General features: G+C 39.3%; 2 protein-coding genes across 5 annotated transcripts in view; one reads left to right on the top strand and one right to left on the bottom strand.

Annotated features, from left to right (window-relative positions):
• The window catches only part of LOC129731596 (discoidin domain-containing receptor 2), a 682978-nt gene that overhangs the window by 519233 nt on the left and 146680 nt on the right, over positions 1 to 17065 (bottom strand). The window lies entirely within an intron of this gene.
• On the top strand, positions 14537 to 16256 carry LOC129728527 (uncharacterized). Its single transcript, XM_055686972.1, has 4 exons — positions 14537 to 14679; positions 14763 to 15375; positions 15568 to 15948; positions 16182 to 16256. The coding sequence occupies exons 1-4, from the start codon at positions 14537 to 14539 to the stop codon at positions 16254 to 16256; spliced, it is 1212 nt and encodes a 403-aa protein (XP_055542947.1).

Below are 17065 nucleotides of genomic sequence, written 5' to 3'. Positions count from 1 at the left end.
TATATGGTACAAAGAAAAAAAAATCGTCAAGAAAATGCTGAATCAGCAAGCTTCGATTAATTTTCTTATTGATTCGTCTGTAATCCTCGCCAGCCCAAGGAGTGATTATGCTTTTCCTGTTCCTGCTTTCTGTGTCGGTCGTCGTCTGTTTGTTTGACTTGTTCCAGTCCAGCGCTGGTCAATGACCGGGGATTGTGATGACCCATAAAATCCGAAAACAGTGTATAGAACACAGAAGAACTTTCACTCTCTTGGTATCGTTTCTTCTCAGTCTCGTGATCGCAATTTCCGTTTCGGCCTAATGAGGGACGCACCGGACGAGGCTGGTTGTCCGGTCGAGTATTTTTAGAAGTTTTACTGTTAATTATCCCGTCAGCCCCAACTTTTCTTTCAATAGTCTGTTCCGGCTGGCCGGAAATTGCCTGGTTCATGGTTGCCTGGTTCATGGACGCTGTCATTGTCCATGAAATATACACCGCCCATTCGTCGCCATCATAAGCGGCAACAACAACAACAACAACTGCTAGAACCAGCAAATAAATAGGAATCACCACTGCACAGTGGGGCGACTCCATACAAAGGCTGGCCAAGCAAAAAAAGTGTCGATAAATGCGACAAAAACTTGGTATTTACATAATTTTGGGGCGCTAAACACGAATTTGGCATCCATTTTTTGTTTGGGGCCGTCCACAAAGTACGAATACCAATTTTAATATTTTTTTGGCCTTTTTATCCTTTTTTATAGAATTATATTATCTTTGACCTCAAGCAGTGCCACCGGGCGTCCTTCCCATTGAAAAAAAACGTAATTTATGGACGACCCCCGAACTAAACAAATTTTGCCTAAATATATATGTTTTTTTAATAAACTAAAACAACATAAGTAATACGAACTAATTACAAATTGAAAAAATCATCAACAGCATCATCATCTTTCGCTGTGATCGCTTAAATCTCGTGTTGAATTGTTTCCAGAAAATTTGAAGTTCATTATACTTATCAGCAGGAAAAATGTCTTTCGCTGCAATTTTCATTTCTTCTAGCAATTTTCGATGTTTCATTGTTTCATATATATGTTATCTTCCTAATCCGGTTTCTATGGTTGAAAGAGGACATTTAAATACATGTATAACACCATGAATTGACAACTTACTAGACATTGAATTAGGTGGTGCCGCTGAAGTTGAAGGCTCCATAATAAAATTCAACGAATTTATGAATTTGAAAACTAAGACACTGGAATGACACAACGTTCTAAATGAATACGAAAAGATGCGGAGGGCGACGACTGTTCTTTGTTTTTTTCTCATAAAGCAAAATGTGTGTTTTACTTTTGTATGCAAACGAGTGCGAAGCAAAAGCAATCTTCAAACGGGCTATTGTTGGCCGGAGTTTGATGGTATGAATTTGCTGCTAATATTTGACACTCCAATCAGTTTAACGAATTTCGTGATCATTAATTGAAAAGGGCTGAATGTTTTTAGTATTGTTTTAAACTTGCAGAAAGTGATAAAGTTTGAGATAATGAAAGTTTCAGATTTGTTTACTGTTTTCTTGTTTCACACTTATTTTATAACTTTTCATTGATAAATTTTGTGATTTTTGCCCAAATTTATATTTTATCCTTACGGATTGAGTACGATAGCATAAATTTTCATTAACGGGGTATCATGGTTATGATTAAAATTAATCCTGGATGAAATTTCAACTTCAAAAATAAAAACTAAAACATTCTGCTATCGCTTTTTTCACTAAAGTGACAATTTGCGCAGTTTTGCGCAGCAGCGGACAGTATGCATTTGAAAGCTTACGTTTTTACCTAAATTTTGAATGTAGTCACAACCGTGGCAACTGAAGTTTTAAGCTACTTTTCTACAAAAAATCACGTTTTTTTAAATTTTTTCTAGTGTCAGGCCTACTATGACCAAATTTTACAATATTTAATGAAAAGCGTTTGTTTTGCACAATATTTACAACAACTTTTCCTATGACGTCGAAAAAATCCAAGCTATCATTGAAGCTACAGAGCGTTTCTAAGTAATGCACTTTTTTTCAAGAAAAAGACAAAAACCGTCAGTTCGCCAAGCTTTGAAAAGTCATAAAAATTCAGATTTTATGATATTGCGCCCAAATTTTGGATTTAGACAGTTGAATGTAATAGCAATAAAGGAAAAATATTATGAAACAGCTAACGAAAAACATTTTTTTTGGCCGATGGCCAGCGATTCCCCACTGTGCACTGGTCAGCGCAGCTGCCAGTCAGGGGGTGAGTTCGTATTTTTAATTAAAAATCCCACCACATTTGGGAGACTGTATGCAAACAATCGTAATTCTCGCAATTATCCTAGCGCACTGCAACGATGAAACGGGTATAAACCGCACACCGTGGTTCACTGCTGATGGATTTGTGTAACGTACACATAAAACGGAAGGAAGCAGAACCCCAGGCGGACACACGCCAGCAGCAAGGACCAGCGGAATATGGTTGTTCTGCTGGATGCGGGAAAATTTGGGTTAGTGTAATTAGTCTGAATCGCACAGCGCAGGGTTCATACCTAGCATGCGAAATGGCGAAACCATCCTCCTGCTGACCATCCGTCTGTTGCAACGTTTGAATGCTGGTGATTCGAACCGACAGATGGCTCCGTTTAATCCGCACCCGGTGCGGCAGAACCACTGAGTTAGTTGTTTATTGGTTTCTATCAACATTATGTTGATAAATATCTTGCAGCTATAAGCTCTACACATTCACCATCATTGTATTGCTTTGTTTCAGCTTTGTTGCGATGCTCACCGGAGCAGAGTACCTGATGATTCGCTGGTACTGAATTCATACGTTTTGCTTCAGGGCATAGATATTCAACGTTTCACGATGCACTAGTTTGTTACCTACAATTTTAAAAAGTTACAGACATCGGAAAAACTTTTTTTACTTTTTCAAAAACATTGTACCATTCCATAGGAATTTCTTATACTTGCTTCTATTTATATACGCCCATGCTGTAGCGTACTTCAGCATTTGGTCCCCATCAGTTTTTTATGTAATCTATTGTTAAAAATATGTATATTCAAATGACATGGCACATGCTTCGATATCATTGATATCAAAACAACCCAAAATAAATAAAAAGAAGCACAGCTCTGTAATAACCAGATATTTGCTGCCCCTATCTTAACAAGTCTACCTACAAGTACTTTAAAAGTTGACCTTATAGAGTTGTGCTGGGCAATTTACACCACGATGCGATTCCATATGTTTCTATAGATTCCTGGAACAACCAGAATCCTTCACCTGCATTTATATTTCATGCATTTCACACATATTCCATACAGTTCATGCGAATGCGACTTTGCACACCTTTATCTTTGACGCCATTTTTTTCTTATTTATTTCAAAGTTTTTAACAAGCTTATAATGTGATTATTAGGGGTATCATTCATTAAGTAAATCACGCAGGCTCCGATCAATATTTCGGAAGATTTTTGTTGTTGATTTTGCTGTTGTTCACTGGCGTTTCGTAGCCACTCAGGGTTTTGAAACTGGTTGCGAACAAAAAACGCTGTACAACTTCCCAATTAATTTTTTATTTCTAAACATATTTCGTCACAAAATTCTAAAACCAAATTCCTCCCGCCCCTCCGCCACCATCCTACTTCACATATCGTCTCGATTATCTTAATTTCGCCTTCCCTTTATATGCGTGCAGTACTGTATGGAAGCCCCCTGTCTTCGTCAGTGTTCAAAGTCATTTCCAGTTTCCAGTTGACAATCATCGGTAGTTAGTGACGCAGTTAACCTTCACTTCCAATTGAAAATCATTTCTTCCCCTTTAGTCATAAACTCAAAGCAAGAGCAAGTGCTCGATAATGAAACAAATTTTTCAATTCGAAGCGACGGGATTGACAGCGCCGTTTTGTGACGATTTTCAATTGAAAATAACTTTTTCAGGCTCAGAATGATGCATCATGTTGTATTATAACTACTTAATAGTTGACATTAATTCTTCTGATGTTTATTAAGTGTAAAAATCTCAGCTTCCAGCTTATCGGTAGCGCTCAAATTGTTGCTCTATGCATGTGTCAGCGTTGCAAATAATCGATCAAAATGAAAAATATAAAAATTTCAAATATAAGCAAAATAAACAAAATGGTGGCGAACAACACGCAGGGCAACTCGTCGCAAACAATTCAAACGACGTGCACAATTCTGACCTTCATTCTCACAACCAAAATATTTTAATATTCGGAACGATTTTCGTATAATCATGCAATTAATTGAATATAAAGTGTTTTTTACTACTATTTTTTTCAACAAAGCATTAGGAAACATTATATTCAATAACTTTGGCGGAATAAAAATGTATTAAAATTTTTTTTTAATAATGAATGTAGTATTGTATAAATATTTTATTTAGTACTTTTCCCAAGTAACAAAATCGGTTATATCAAAGTTGTTTAGTATATGATACAACTAAAACATAAAACCTTCAATGCCGACCACGCGGTTATAACAACCTACTTACAACAGCTACAAACATGTGTTATGTCTAGCTGGCCCAGCTTTATTGCAGTCATCAAAACTTCATATACGCTCCAACATAGGACCAGATATTTTATACAACCCGATTTACTTACCACATAATGGCCTCGAAATTTTAATTGAGATGTATTCTCCAAATTAAGTGTGATGTATTGAATTTTATCTTGGCTTTATTTCTTTATGACAGGGGTTTTTTTACAGCTGTGTCGCTAAAACAAAATTGTGTAAATTTTTATTCCCATCTTGACTGATTAATGAATATATTGTTGCCTTCTAATTGGTTTCGTGCATGAGAAAACACATGCCATAAAATATTTATGGTGAAACCGGCCACGAATTTCTTCGCAAATGATACGCGCCGCAGGAATGCGGTAGGAAATGAATATTTAATTGAAACTCAGTTCCTCTTAACTAAGGTGATAAATAAATAAATGCCATGATTTGGAGTATATTGTTGATTGTTTGCCGTAATCTAGCATTAGATTTTCAAAACAATGGAGTGGTTTTGTTATTCTCGTAAAAGAAAATGCTGATTTCAGATATAATTACAAAAGTTTGCAATTTTTCCATTCAATGCGACATGTTGTTTTAGAATAAAACCCCGGACGAATTTAAAATCTTCGTCATAACAAATTCTTATAATTTGATCAGAACATACCATATCATAACCTAAGTCAACCTAACATAGCATTCGTCTGGCTATGTTCCGATCATGAAGTTTTATTCAAGCCACAATAATAACCTACATGGCGGGGTTGCCATAACAAATTCTGTTCAAAAGGAAATCACAACTAGAAAATTTATTTTAGCTTTAAGAGGGACTATCATACAACTCCACGGGTTATGTATTTTTGGTTTTATTTGGTTGTTATGAAAGTCAATATAAAACAAATTTATGACCGTTTTTAAAACTGTGAGGCTAAGTTGTATTATGGTGGACATATGATGGTTTGTAAAGCCTATTTGCAGAACATATTCCATGACTATCAAATAAAATCTACTTATAATCGAAGGTTTTCATGCAAGCCAACTTGAAACAAAAACAAAACCAGAATAAATTCTTGAAGCATTCTGAATGTTACTTGGGTTGTAATCATGCACGCAAATCCAGCATGAGGCACCAAGCGAGATTGCTAATAAGTTTACCATTTTGACTTCTTTTGTATCAAAATAGTATTTTTTTCTCACGTCCAAACTTACCTTCAAATAAATGCGAATAAGTACAGTAAGGTTTTATCTAAGGCGGTTTTGTTACGCGGCGGATTGCTTTTCTCCATTACTCAAAAACGATACAAGATATCGACCTCATTTCAATCACGTTTTCAGTTAGCCAATTGATATATAATTACTCCGTTTTCGAAAAAACTCACAATTTTTCGTGTAAATACAGTCAAACTTGCTTTTGTGCAAAATTTATTTTGTGCGACTGTTTATGTGCGAATATCTTTTGTGCGGCATATGAAAAAGGACCACTTCCGACAACATTTTCAGCCATTTAGTTTTTCCGATTCTTGGAATGAATTCCAACGTATTACAGAAGTGTTGCGTCCAAAAATTACTATTTGAGCCAGTTTTACGAAGGAAAAGTCCCGAATTGCTTGCCTACGAAGGAAAGCGGTTGAAAGGATTAGCATGTTTAAAAAAGTTTCTTTTATCAATTCGATGTAAAATTGTTCTCCAACAACTTTCGAGTTATTTTTAACTGAATTTTTTTATGCGGTTTCTATCCACCGCAAAAAAAGTTTTTTTTTTCAATAATGCTGTGGAAATATTGTTTTGTAGCTGCACGTGAAGTTTCAAATGATTTTTTTTGTGCGGTCCCTATCCCTCGCACAAGAACAGGTTTGACTGTACTGAAAATTTAAAACATTGTATTTTGACCTTTAGGTTAGCCACTATCATAGTAAAAAATTTTGATCTCAAAAAAGTCTTTTTTACGCACTCCCATAGAAATTGGGAACGCACCCCTCTCGCAAAAAATTCGACCTCTGTGTGTTTCTGCAAAAAGGCAGCACCTTTTACACCTCGAAAAAAAATGAAGCTAAGCCACCCCACCAGGAGACCTTCATTAAATAAAAATACGATTGATTAATCTATCTGAAAACCGGGCATTAGTAGAATTCTTAACAAAAAATTTTTTATATACAAATTTGACAAAGCTGGATTTCGTTTCAAAAATTTGTGTTTGTATTTCAAAATACATTCTCATACATTTATTATCGGATTTTGGTGTTCTCGGGTTCGAATTAAGGTTCCTGCGTACCTCAAATCTCTATCTCTATCCCTATCTCTATCTCTAGCTCTAGCTCTAGCTCTAGCTCTAGCTCTAGCTCTAGCTCTAGCTTAGCTCTAGCTTAGCTCTAGCTCTAGCTCTAGTTCTAGCTCTAGCTTAGCTCTAGCTCTAGCTCTAGCTCTAGCTCTAGCTCTAGCTCTAGCTCTAGCTCTAGCTCTAGCTCCAGCTCTAGCTCTAGCTCCAGCTCTAGCTCTAGCTCTAGCCCTAGCTCTATCTCTATCTATATCTCTAACTCTGTCTCTCTCTCTTTCTCTCTCTGTTTGTCTGTCGCTCTATTTCTTTCATTCTCTCTCTGACCGTCCCTCTGTTTTCTTTTTCTTTCTCTCTTTCTCTCTCTTTCCCTTTTTCTCTGTCTTTCTTTACCTTTTTCTCTCTTCTATTTTTAATTGTTTCTCTATCTTTGTTTCACGTTTGTTGTATGTTTCTCTCTCTGAACTTTTTGCGTTCGTCTTCTTTGTTTTCCTCTTTTTATTTCTCTTTTTGTCTTATTGTTTCTCCTTTTCGTTTTTATTTTCTCTTCTATTAATAAGAGGTTTTAGATACATCAATTAAGGGTTATAGACAGTTATAAATTCCGAAGAAACTTATTAGATGTCAGTGTTGGAGAAATAAACGCTGAATTCAAAAGTTCTCATAAATTCTAAATTATAGAAAGATTACACTGGCCGACAAAAGTGAAAAAAGTTGCCCTAAAACTCAAACAAGTTGCCTTGAAAAGATTATAGCTTTTCAACCATCCCTGTGATGTGAACCACAACCACACCATTTTTCGTATGGAATATTCAATAATACAGTTTTCAAACATCTTAATCAGAACGCAACCACTCCGTCTTTCCCTTACTTTCATCTCATTTCCTACCTTTTTCATTCTATTTTTCACACACACAATTTTCTTTCTCTATCTATCTCGTTCGTTCTTTTTTTTTTCCTTTTCTGCTTCCCTCCTTGGTTATTTAGAGGCAGTTGTACTGTCGCAGAAAGATGGCATCCCTGTCAAACAGGCCGGTGTATCGCGAAAAATCCTTGCGTCGAATGTACACACTTTAAAAAAATTGCCGAATTTCGACATTATTTGTGCTGAGCTTTGGACAGCCCAGTGCTCAGCAACACCTCAGGTGAATCTATTTTGTCAACAATCTCGAGAAACCAGTATTTGACGGATGTCATTTTATGCCGATATTCTCGGTATGCATTTCACTGCAACAACAATATCGCACGCTAGCCTGTGGGGCTAATAGTTGAGATAATTCGTTATCGATATTGTTGTGTAGGATAAGTACAACGTTACACAGTGCCCCAGTGCTGAGTCGAGAAAATTCCCAGCTCAAAAAGATCCTCGACCTGATCGGGAATAGAACCCGATACCACGACCGTGTGGGAGAGCTAGCCGCTCGACATCGCTAACCATAAAGCCACCGGGACCACGACACGCATTCGATTGCGCTCTCGGCAAATATAACCGAGAGACAGTTCACACTTAGATTTTATTGCCAAGTACTTAACAGCTGAAAAATTTAGCGAAATGTTTTACAAGTTTCCGGCAAAATTTTTAAGAAATTCGGCAAATGAAATGTCAATACTCGCGTAACACGTACGATTTCACCTACGCATACTATCAAACGTGTAGAGCCGTATAAAGTTGCTTTTGTTTTCTCCAAACTGTAAATCATCGCAAATCGTTGTTCTACCTTTTTACTACTTTTTGCTTTTTTCTACCGATTGCGTTCAGCAGCTTCTCCCGATTTTTGGTTACGGATGAAAAGTATATTTAGACCCGAGTTTAGAACATACAATAGGTGTCCAATTGAATATTTGTCTAGCTGCTCAAAACGTAGCATTGCAAACAAAACAGCGATGTGTTTATGTTTTACTCAACGCGTGGCACTAATACATTCGTACGTAAATAGGTCTATTATTCCGAGGGAATGCCTTTTCCTATCCCTCGCTGTACATTTGACAAATTACACAGGACAACAATTTTTTTGCCTTGGCTTCAATGTATGATTTTTTCTATGTGTTTCAAATAAGTAAATCTAACGTCGAAATAAACCCATTTTAGTATTGTAGGGGAATTGGAGCAAAATTTACATGCTACTGACATTTTACATGGATCAGAAGCCTGTCAATCGATTCCTGAGACTTTCTCACTTAATATAAGACAGATTTTAACTACCACTTTTTGATATTAGACCATTACTCGATAGCGAAATAACTTTTTTTTTTCCTCATCTATAGTTTATTTGACACGGCACAAATACAATTCAATGTTTAACGGCGCCAATTATATCTGGTAGCTTACTTTCTAAAGTATCTTAATAACTAAAAGCAAATTTTTTATCCTCGCTGCCGACTACGAGCTGAAACTAAATCTAACTTAAGCTAGAATGTTTTGCATGAAAAGCACTGAATAGTTGTTTGATGGTTTTCCATCGCCATAGGTAAGCAGCATATTGAATATGTTCCGCTGCTGGGCCAAGATATTACGGACTGGCATATTGGGTTGTCTCCCTCGGGGCCTGAGAGTATCGTGCGGGTCTAGTTGCTGTTTCCGGATCCGGGGTCTTAACGTGTTCTTGTCGTTTGGTTGGATGTAGGCGGAAGGGGATAGGACTAAACTGGGGCGTGGATGGATTTCAGGAAAACGTATATAAGGGACATGTAGGATAGGTCACGGCTCGCCAAGACATCACGAACAGGAACAGCCGGCTGCCTACCTTCGGCCTGCAGGGAAGCTACTAATCTAGACCTGGCGTCACGGTGTACAGGGCATGACCAAACAACGTGCTCTATGTCGTGATAACCTTCACCACAGGCACAGATACCACTCTCCCCGAGCCCAACACGACGGAGATGCGCGTCAAATCTATAGTGATTGGTCATAAGCCGGGACATCACGCAAATGAAATCCCGACCTACATCCAACCCCTTGAACCACGGGTTCGCCGATACCTTGGGGATTATGGAATGTAACCACCTTCCCAGTTCCCCCTTGGTCCAAGAATTTTGCCAACTGATGATCGTATTCTGACGTACAAATGCGAAAAATTCATTAAAGGCAATTGGTCTTTCATAAATATCACCGTTTGTTGCGCCCACCTTAGCCAAAAAGTCCGCTTTCTCATTACCCGGTATCGAGCAGTGAGAAGGGACCCACGCTAAGGTAATCTGAGTAGATTTTTCGGATAAAGCACTCAGATGTTCCCGTATTTTCCCCAGGAAATACGGAGAGTGCTTAACATCTTTCATCGATCGGAGAGCCTCAATGGAACTGAGACTGTCCGTAAAGATGAAATAATGGTCCGTGGGCATTTTTTCGATAATCCCTAGGGTGTACTGAATTGCAGCTAATTCTGCGACGTAAACAGAAGCAGGATTATCGAGCTTATGGGAGACGGTTAAATTGTTATTGAAGATACCGAAGCCAGTGGACCCATCAAGAAGTGATCCGTCAGTGTAATACATATTGTCGCAGTTGATGTTTCGATATTTATTGGAAAAAATTTTGGGGATCTGCTGCACGCGTAAATGATCCGGGATTCCACGAGTTTCTTCTATCATGGATGTATCGAAAAACACAGTAGAATCAGAAGTATTTGATAAGTCGACACGATTTGGAATATTCGAAGAAGGGTTAATATTTTGGGACATGTGATTGAAATACAATGTCATAAAACGGGTTTGAGAATTAAGTTCGATTAACCTTTCTAAATTTTCAATCACGGGACGGTTCAAGACCTCACATTTGATAAGAATACGAGAAGACAGGCTCCAGAAGCGGTTTTTCAATGGTAGTACTCCAGCTAAGACCTCCAAACTCATCGTATGGGTCGACTGCATGCAACCTAAGGCGATACGCAAACAACGATATTGTATTCGCTCCAGTTTGATCAAATGTGTGTTTGCTGCGGAGCGGAAGCAGAAACACCCGTATTCAATAACAGACAATATCGTTGTTTGGTAAAGCCTTATAAGGTCTCCTGGGTGGGCTCCCCACCATTGTCCGGTTATTGTACGAAGAAAATTCACTCTTCGTTGACATTTTTTCATCAGATACCTCACGTGACAACCCCAGGTGCCTTTAGAGTCGAACCAGACACCAAGATATTTGTGTACCAAAACCTGAGAAATCGTATTACCCATTAATTGTGTTTGAAGCTGAGCAGGTTCATGCTTCCTAGAAAAAACTACTATCTCAGTCTTCTCCGGAGAGAATTCGATACCTAGCTGTAAAGCCCAAGCAGACAAATTGTCCAAGGTATCTTGCAATGGTCCTTGCAAATCGGCAGCTTTGGCTCCTGTAACAGAGATTACACTGTCGTCTGCAAGTTGTCTTATCGTGCATGAATTTGCCAGACATTCGTCGATGTCATTTACATAAAAGTTGTAAAGAAGGGGGCTTAAACATGAGCCCTGGGGAAGACCCATGTATCGAAATAACTTTGTGGAATATACTAAAACCATGCTAAAACTGTTTTCGTAGAATCACCGTTTTGAGCTCAGTTTTTGTCCGATTTAAGGTCAGTTTTTTTTAAAGATGGGTAAGAAGTTTCTAATATGTGGACAAACTCTTAGAATTTTGATATTTGACTTCAAAACAAAATGGCGTCGAAAAAATATCGAAAATTTCCGATTTCTCAAAAATTCAAAATGGCGCCGCTGTTGTCCCTTAAGGTGGAATGTGTTCAAACTCGAGGAAATTTGTTTTTGCGTCAAAATACATAAAAAATCGTACATAGAAGGCAAGAGAGAAAAAAAGTAAATTTTTGTTGCACTGTGTTATAGACGTAAATAACGTACGAATGTGTTAGTGCCATTCATTGAGGAAAATTCTTACAGATCGCTGTTTTGTTTGCAATTCTATCTTTTTAACAACTGAACAATTTTTAGTTGAATACTATTTGAATGTTTTAAACTCGTTTTCCGAATAAATTTTGCATTTGAGATCAGTAATCGGAAGAAGCTGCTGAACATAATCGACCAAAAATGGTAAAAAGCGATAAAAAGTTGAAGCAACGAGATGCGATGATTTGAAGTTTGGAGGAAACAAAAGCAACTTTACATGGGTTTACACGTTTACTAGTGGGCGTAGGTGAGAAAGTCTTTCATCTCTGTTACATCGCAGATGCAAAAACGTCAAACCTGATACAAAAACGACAATTTCGGTCGGATTGTTTTCATCGTTTTGCTGTTTCGGTTAAAACTCAGCCCTTGCGTTTCTTAGGTAGCCAGGGTAGACACAGTGGATCTGATTAAAATCCAAAAAAAGATGTAATGTAAGTAAAAAACTCTTCAAAATACATATATGAACTTTCCGTTCGAAAATAAAAGGAATGGCAAGATTTTAGTATTCACAGCAAACACGAGCAAGAAAACAGAACAAAGCCAAACATTGAATTTGACGTTTCTATGTTGTACTTGAAGTTATAACTCATAGCACATTTCCTCGATTATGAGAATTTTTACCAGTGTATGAGATGTCTGTCAGTTGTGGATGTTCCGACAGTTATTTAGACCATTATTCAAGTACAAAATACGACGACTCTGAGTATTATCATTTCACCAAAAAGTAACAATTGGGTTGTAAAGTTTTGGGCGGTTTTCTGGTGTATGTACATTAGCTGGAAAAGCGTAATTTTCCGAGCAAAACCTGATTTATGAAAAAGGTTAGCATTGTCCTTCGATTTTTAAATGAAGAATATAAAACTGCTCGAAATGTGTTAGACACAGTCTATGGGCGAACCACAGAGAACAGACATTCATGTTCATATAAAGAAATTTGAAAATCGTGTGTAAAAATTTGAATCCAAATACATTAATACACTAACGACATCTGTCTTGTGGTGCCCCAGTTGCACTGCATAAATATTGCTGTATCGATATTTTATCAATATCTGTGCTTGGTTTTTAAGTGATGCGAGCGCCACATAGCAGGAGCATTACCACTTGCTGTTAAATGACGGTTGCAAGTTTTTACACATCTTTTGAAAATAACATGAACGTCTGTTCTCTGTGGGCGAACTGTCATTTAGCACATTTCGAGCAGTTCTTTAGTCTTCATTTAAAAATCGAAGAGAAATGACAAACAGTTTTTGTGAACCCCATTTTCCAGAAAACTCATCTTTTTTAAATGATATATAAAAACTGGCTTTAGAAAAATAACATTTAAAACCGAAATGATAGACTAAGGACACCGCGACGCACACTGAAAAGAACTGTGGAGACCTCTGCTCAGATCGAAACAGTCCGGCCATATGCAGCCAGCGTTCATCATAGCCGTCGCGGTCCTGTTGGCGATTCTGTAGCCGAGGTCCTCCAGCCTGCTTTTTCAGGCAAGTATTTTCATCATGTTGAACTTTCTCTCCCTGATGGCCCTCCCGTTTCCAGAGATAGTCCCCTTATTGACGCTACCAGTTATGGCATACCAACATTTTCTATTTCGAACCGCCCTTCAAGACGACCGCCATTCAACCCGGGACGCATACAACAAAGCCCTATGGAAGATCCTTATCTGCCTAGCTCAGTCGTGCTGCCTGCTGTTATCGATCCATCGGTGTTATCTCGTTCCTGCTATTCAAGTCGTCCCGGCCCTGAGTATAGTGCTAAAGATGGGATCTTCCAGACGGCCTATCATGGCAAGTATCTTATCGATAACAACTCTCCATATCCTGATGGCTCTTCACCTCCTAGCACTAAACATCCCATGAGCATAGCCGCCACAACATCGTGTACAATGCTGATGTACTACCAGAACGTCAATGGGATCAACAGTTCTCTATCGGAGTACCAACTGGCATTCAGCGACGGTTGCTTCGACGTCTATGCTTTGACGGAAACGTGGCTAACCGCTAACACGATATCGAACCAACTATTCAACGACTCGTACTCCGTTTATCGCCAGGACCGAACGTGCATGAACAGCAACAAAAGCTCTGGAGGTGGCGTTTTACTCGCTGTTCGCTCGAGCTACAAATCGCGTTTGGTAAGCCCTCCCGAAGGCGCGTTAGTTGAACAAGTATGGGTTGCGATTGCTACTGCTGATGCAATGCTCTACGTATGTGTAGTCTACATCCCTCCTGATCGTGTATCTGACGACGCTTTGATTAAAAACCATCTTGACTCTGTTTATTGGGTTGTATCGCAAATGAGACCCAGAGATAACATTGTCGTGTTTGGTGATTTCAATTTGAGCGGGATCTCTTGGCAAAGCAATACCAACGGTTCCTTTTTCCCGATTACCTCTCGTTCTTTGATTGGCCCAACGTCACGTAGGTTACTGGACACCTATTGCACCGCTGCTCTGAAACAGATGAGCGGAGTTGAAAACGAGCGCTCTCGCATACTCGATCTGTGCTTCGTTAGCGATGAGCTCCGTGAGGTTTGCACGGTTCCACAAGCTCCATCACCGCTGGCTAAAATGATCAGATACCATCCCCCTCTACTGGTAGATTTGAAAGTCAACCCACAACATCGTTTCAGCGATACTGCCGATAGCGTAATCTACGATTTCAACAGGGCTGATTTTGATGGCTTGAATGACTTCCTTCTGCGTGTCGAGTGGGATGATGTTTTTCGAAGCTACGATGTTAACGTTGCTGCGTCAACCGTCTCCTTCTATATGCTATCGACCAATTTGTCCCCATGAAAACCAAGCGTGAAGCAGCTAAACCTGCTTGGACAAACGCCGAACTCAAATACCTAAAAAAATGAAACGCGCAGCCCTCCGAAGACACAGCAAGTATCGTACGGACTCTACCAGGACCAGCTATATGTTAGCAAACGCTGAATTTAAGCAACTGAATGATCGTCTGTACAACGCTTATCAGTACCATCTGCAAGACAACCTCAAGTATAACCCCAAAAGTTGACTAATGGTTTGCTGGAAGCTGAATCAACTGTGGATATTGCCGACCTCTTCCTATCTCAATTTAGCAGCGTTTTTACCAATGAGCTTTTAGATCCGCAAGACGTGGCTGCAGCTACCAGAAATGTTCCCCGACTGATGGCATCTGATTCGCAAATCGTTATCACCGATGATATGGTCAAAGCAGCAGGTATGGATCTGAAGTGTTCCACCGGATGCGGCCCAGACGAAACTCCTTCGCTTGTCATAAAACGCTGTATACACTCACTTGCAACACCGCTAACCACAGTATTCAATCGCTCTCTGCGTACAGGAGTGTTCCCTACTTGCTGGAAAGACTCGTATGTGTTCCCGGTCTTCAAAAAAGGCTGTAAGCGAGTCGTCTCGAATTATCGCGGAATAGCCGCGTTGAGTGCTACCTCTAAGTTGTTTGAGTTGAGAGTGTTGCACTTGCTGACTCAGAGATATGTACAGTATATATCACCGGATCAGCACGGTTTTATATCTAAACGTTCCACAACGACTAACTTAACCTGCTTCACATCGTTTGTAATTCGTCAATTAGAAAACGGCCAGCAAGTCGATGCTATCTACACCAATTTATCTGCGGCGTTTGATAAAATGAATCACCAGATTGCCATAGCCAAATTTGACAAACTTGGCATGAATGTTAATTTGCTTGTATGACTTGAATCGTATCTAACCGAAAGAAATATGTCCGTCAAAATCGGTGACCACATTTCCTCACCTTTTTCCGTTTGGTCCGCTGTTCCTCAGGGAAGTCATCTTGGACCATTTCTATTCTTGCTGTACAAGAACGATGTCATCCTTACCCTCAAGTGCTCTATACTCTCCTACGCCGATGACTTGTAGTTATATTACACGATAAAACAGCCAAAGGACGCGTTGTTTTTGCAACAGCAGTTGGAAGCCTTCGCTGACTGGTGTCAACTTAACCGGATGTCGTTGGACGTATCCAAATGCTCGGTCATTTCGTTTAGTCGCAGAAGCTCCAACATCAATTTCAACTACGCTTTGGCAGGTGTACAGTTAAAGCGCGAATCAACAGTGAAAGACCTGGGAATTCTGCTCGATACCAAACTGAACTTCAAAGATCATGTTGCATACATCGTTTCGAAAGCCTCGTCGCAGCTAGGATTCCTGTTTCGCTTTGCCAAGAAGTTTAAAAACATTTACTGCCTCGAAACATTATACTGTGCAATTGTTCGGCCGTTACTGGAATGTGCATCTGTGGTATGGGCACCCTGTAATCAGGATGGGAAGAACCGCGTTGAGGCTGTTCAACGCAGATTCGTCCGCTTCGCTTTGCGCCACCTCAGGTGGGCAAATTCACGCCACCTACCCTGTTATGAAAGTCGTTGCTTGCTGTTTAGATTAGAACTATTGGAGGATAGACGCAACTTGGCTAAAGCATGCTTCATAGCTGACCTCCTTCAGGGTAATATTGACTGCTCTTCGCTACTTAGCTCTTTGAACACCAACATACGCCGCCGCAACCTCCGATCGCACCCGTTCCTGAGAATCCGTCGTGCAAGGACTGATTATGGCCGTCATGAACCAATGAGTAATATGTCTCTAGTGTTTAATAGCAGTTACCAAGTTTATAACTTTAATGTATCTCGCGAAGCGAACAAACGTAGTTTTAAGCGTATTTTGTGTTCATTTTAAGCTGTTATTATTAGTGAGGTCATTGGGGTAAACATTTTATCTGTTGACTAAAATTAAATAAATAAATAAATAAAAAAAATATTTTAGTTTAATACTAGCTATTCTTAGAGATCGGATCTCCCAGCTGGCCTCGAGCGAGGCAATGGAATGTAGAAAAGTACGGAGGTGGTTCGAGTCTCGGGTTTAAAGGACTTTTTCGAAAGTTTGAAAGTCTTACGCTGAAAATGGCTACCTGCGTCGTTAAACAATGCAGGATACCGTTTCAAATGGCATTTGCTCGTTGACCGAAATCTATATCACAATCCAAACATGTGCTTTTGTTTACCTACTAATACAAACAAATGTCTTCTTCTTCCTCACCTGTGTATACCTCATGGGTCTCGAGATACGATGTTGGTCTAACAAACCAGTTGTCGCAGGTTCGAGTCTCGACTCGGGAGAGACTGTTAGTGTCAGTAGGATCGTAGCCTCTAGTAGGCAGTTGGCTGCGAAGTCTGTGTATAATAAACAGAAGGTCGAGTCCCGAATCGGAATGTAGCACCTAAGCTTTGCTATTACTAGAGATCGAATCCCCTGTAGCATCAACAAGTAGTATAGGATGAAGCTAGTATTAGTAGAAAGGTTGCTCCACTGAGGTTGGTAGTGCAATCTTTACTACATGAATTCGTGCACAATAAAGATA

Source organism: Wyeomyia smithii, chromosome 3 (genome assembly GCF_029784165.1).
Source record: "Wyeomyia smithii strain HCP4-BCI-WySm-NY-G18 chromosome 3, ASM2978416v1, whole genome shotgun sequence".
NCBI lineage: Eukaryota > Metazoa > Arthropoda > Insecta > Diptera > Culicidae > Wyeomyia > Wyeomyia smithii.
This window is presented reverse-complemented; position numbering and strand designations above follow the sequence as displayed.

What these genes read in the sequence shown, in the direction of transcription:
- LOC129728527 (XM_055686972.1), top strand. Translation starts at nt 14,537, where the DNA reads ATGAAACGCGCAGCCCTCCGAAGACACAGCAAGTATCGTACGGACTCT. An exon ending in GCATGAATGTTAATTTGCTT is followed by an intron (nt 15,376 to 15,567) that starts GTATGACTTGAA and finishes GATGACTTGTAG; the next exon opens with TTATATTACACGATAAAACA. An exon ending in TACTGGAATGTGCATCTGTG is followed by an intron (nt 15,949 to 16,181) that starts GTATGGGCACCC and finishes TTCGCTACTTAG; the next exon opens with CTCTTTGAACACCAACATAC.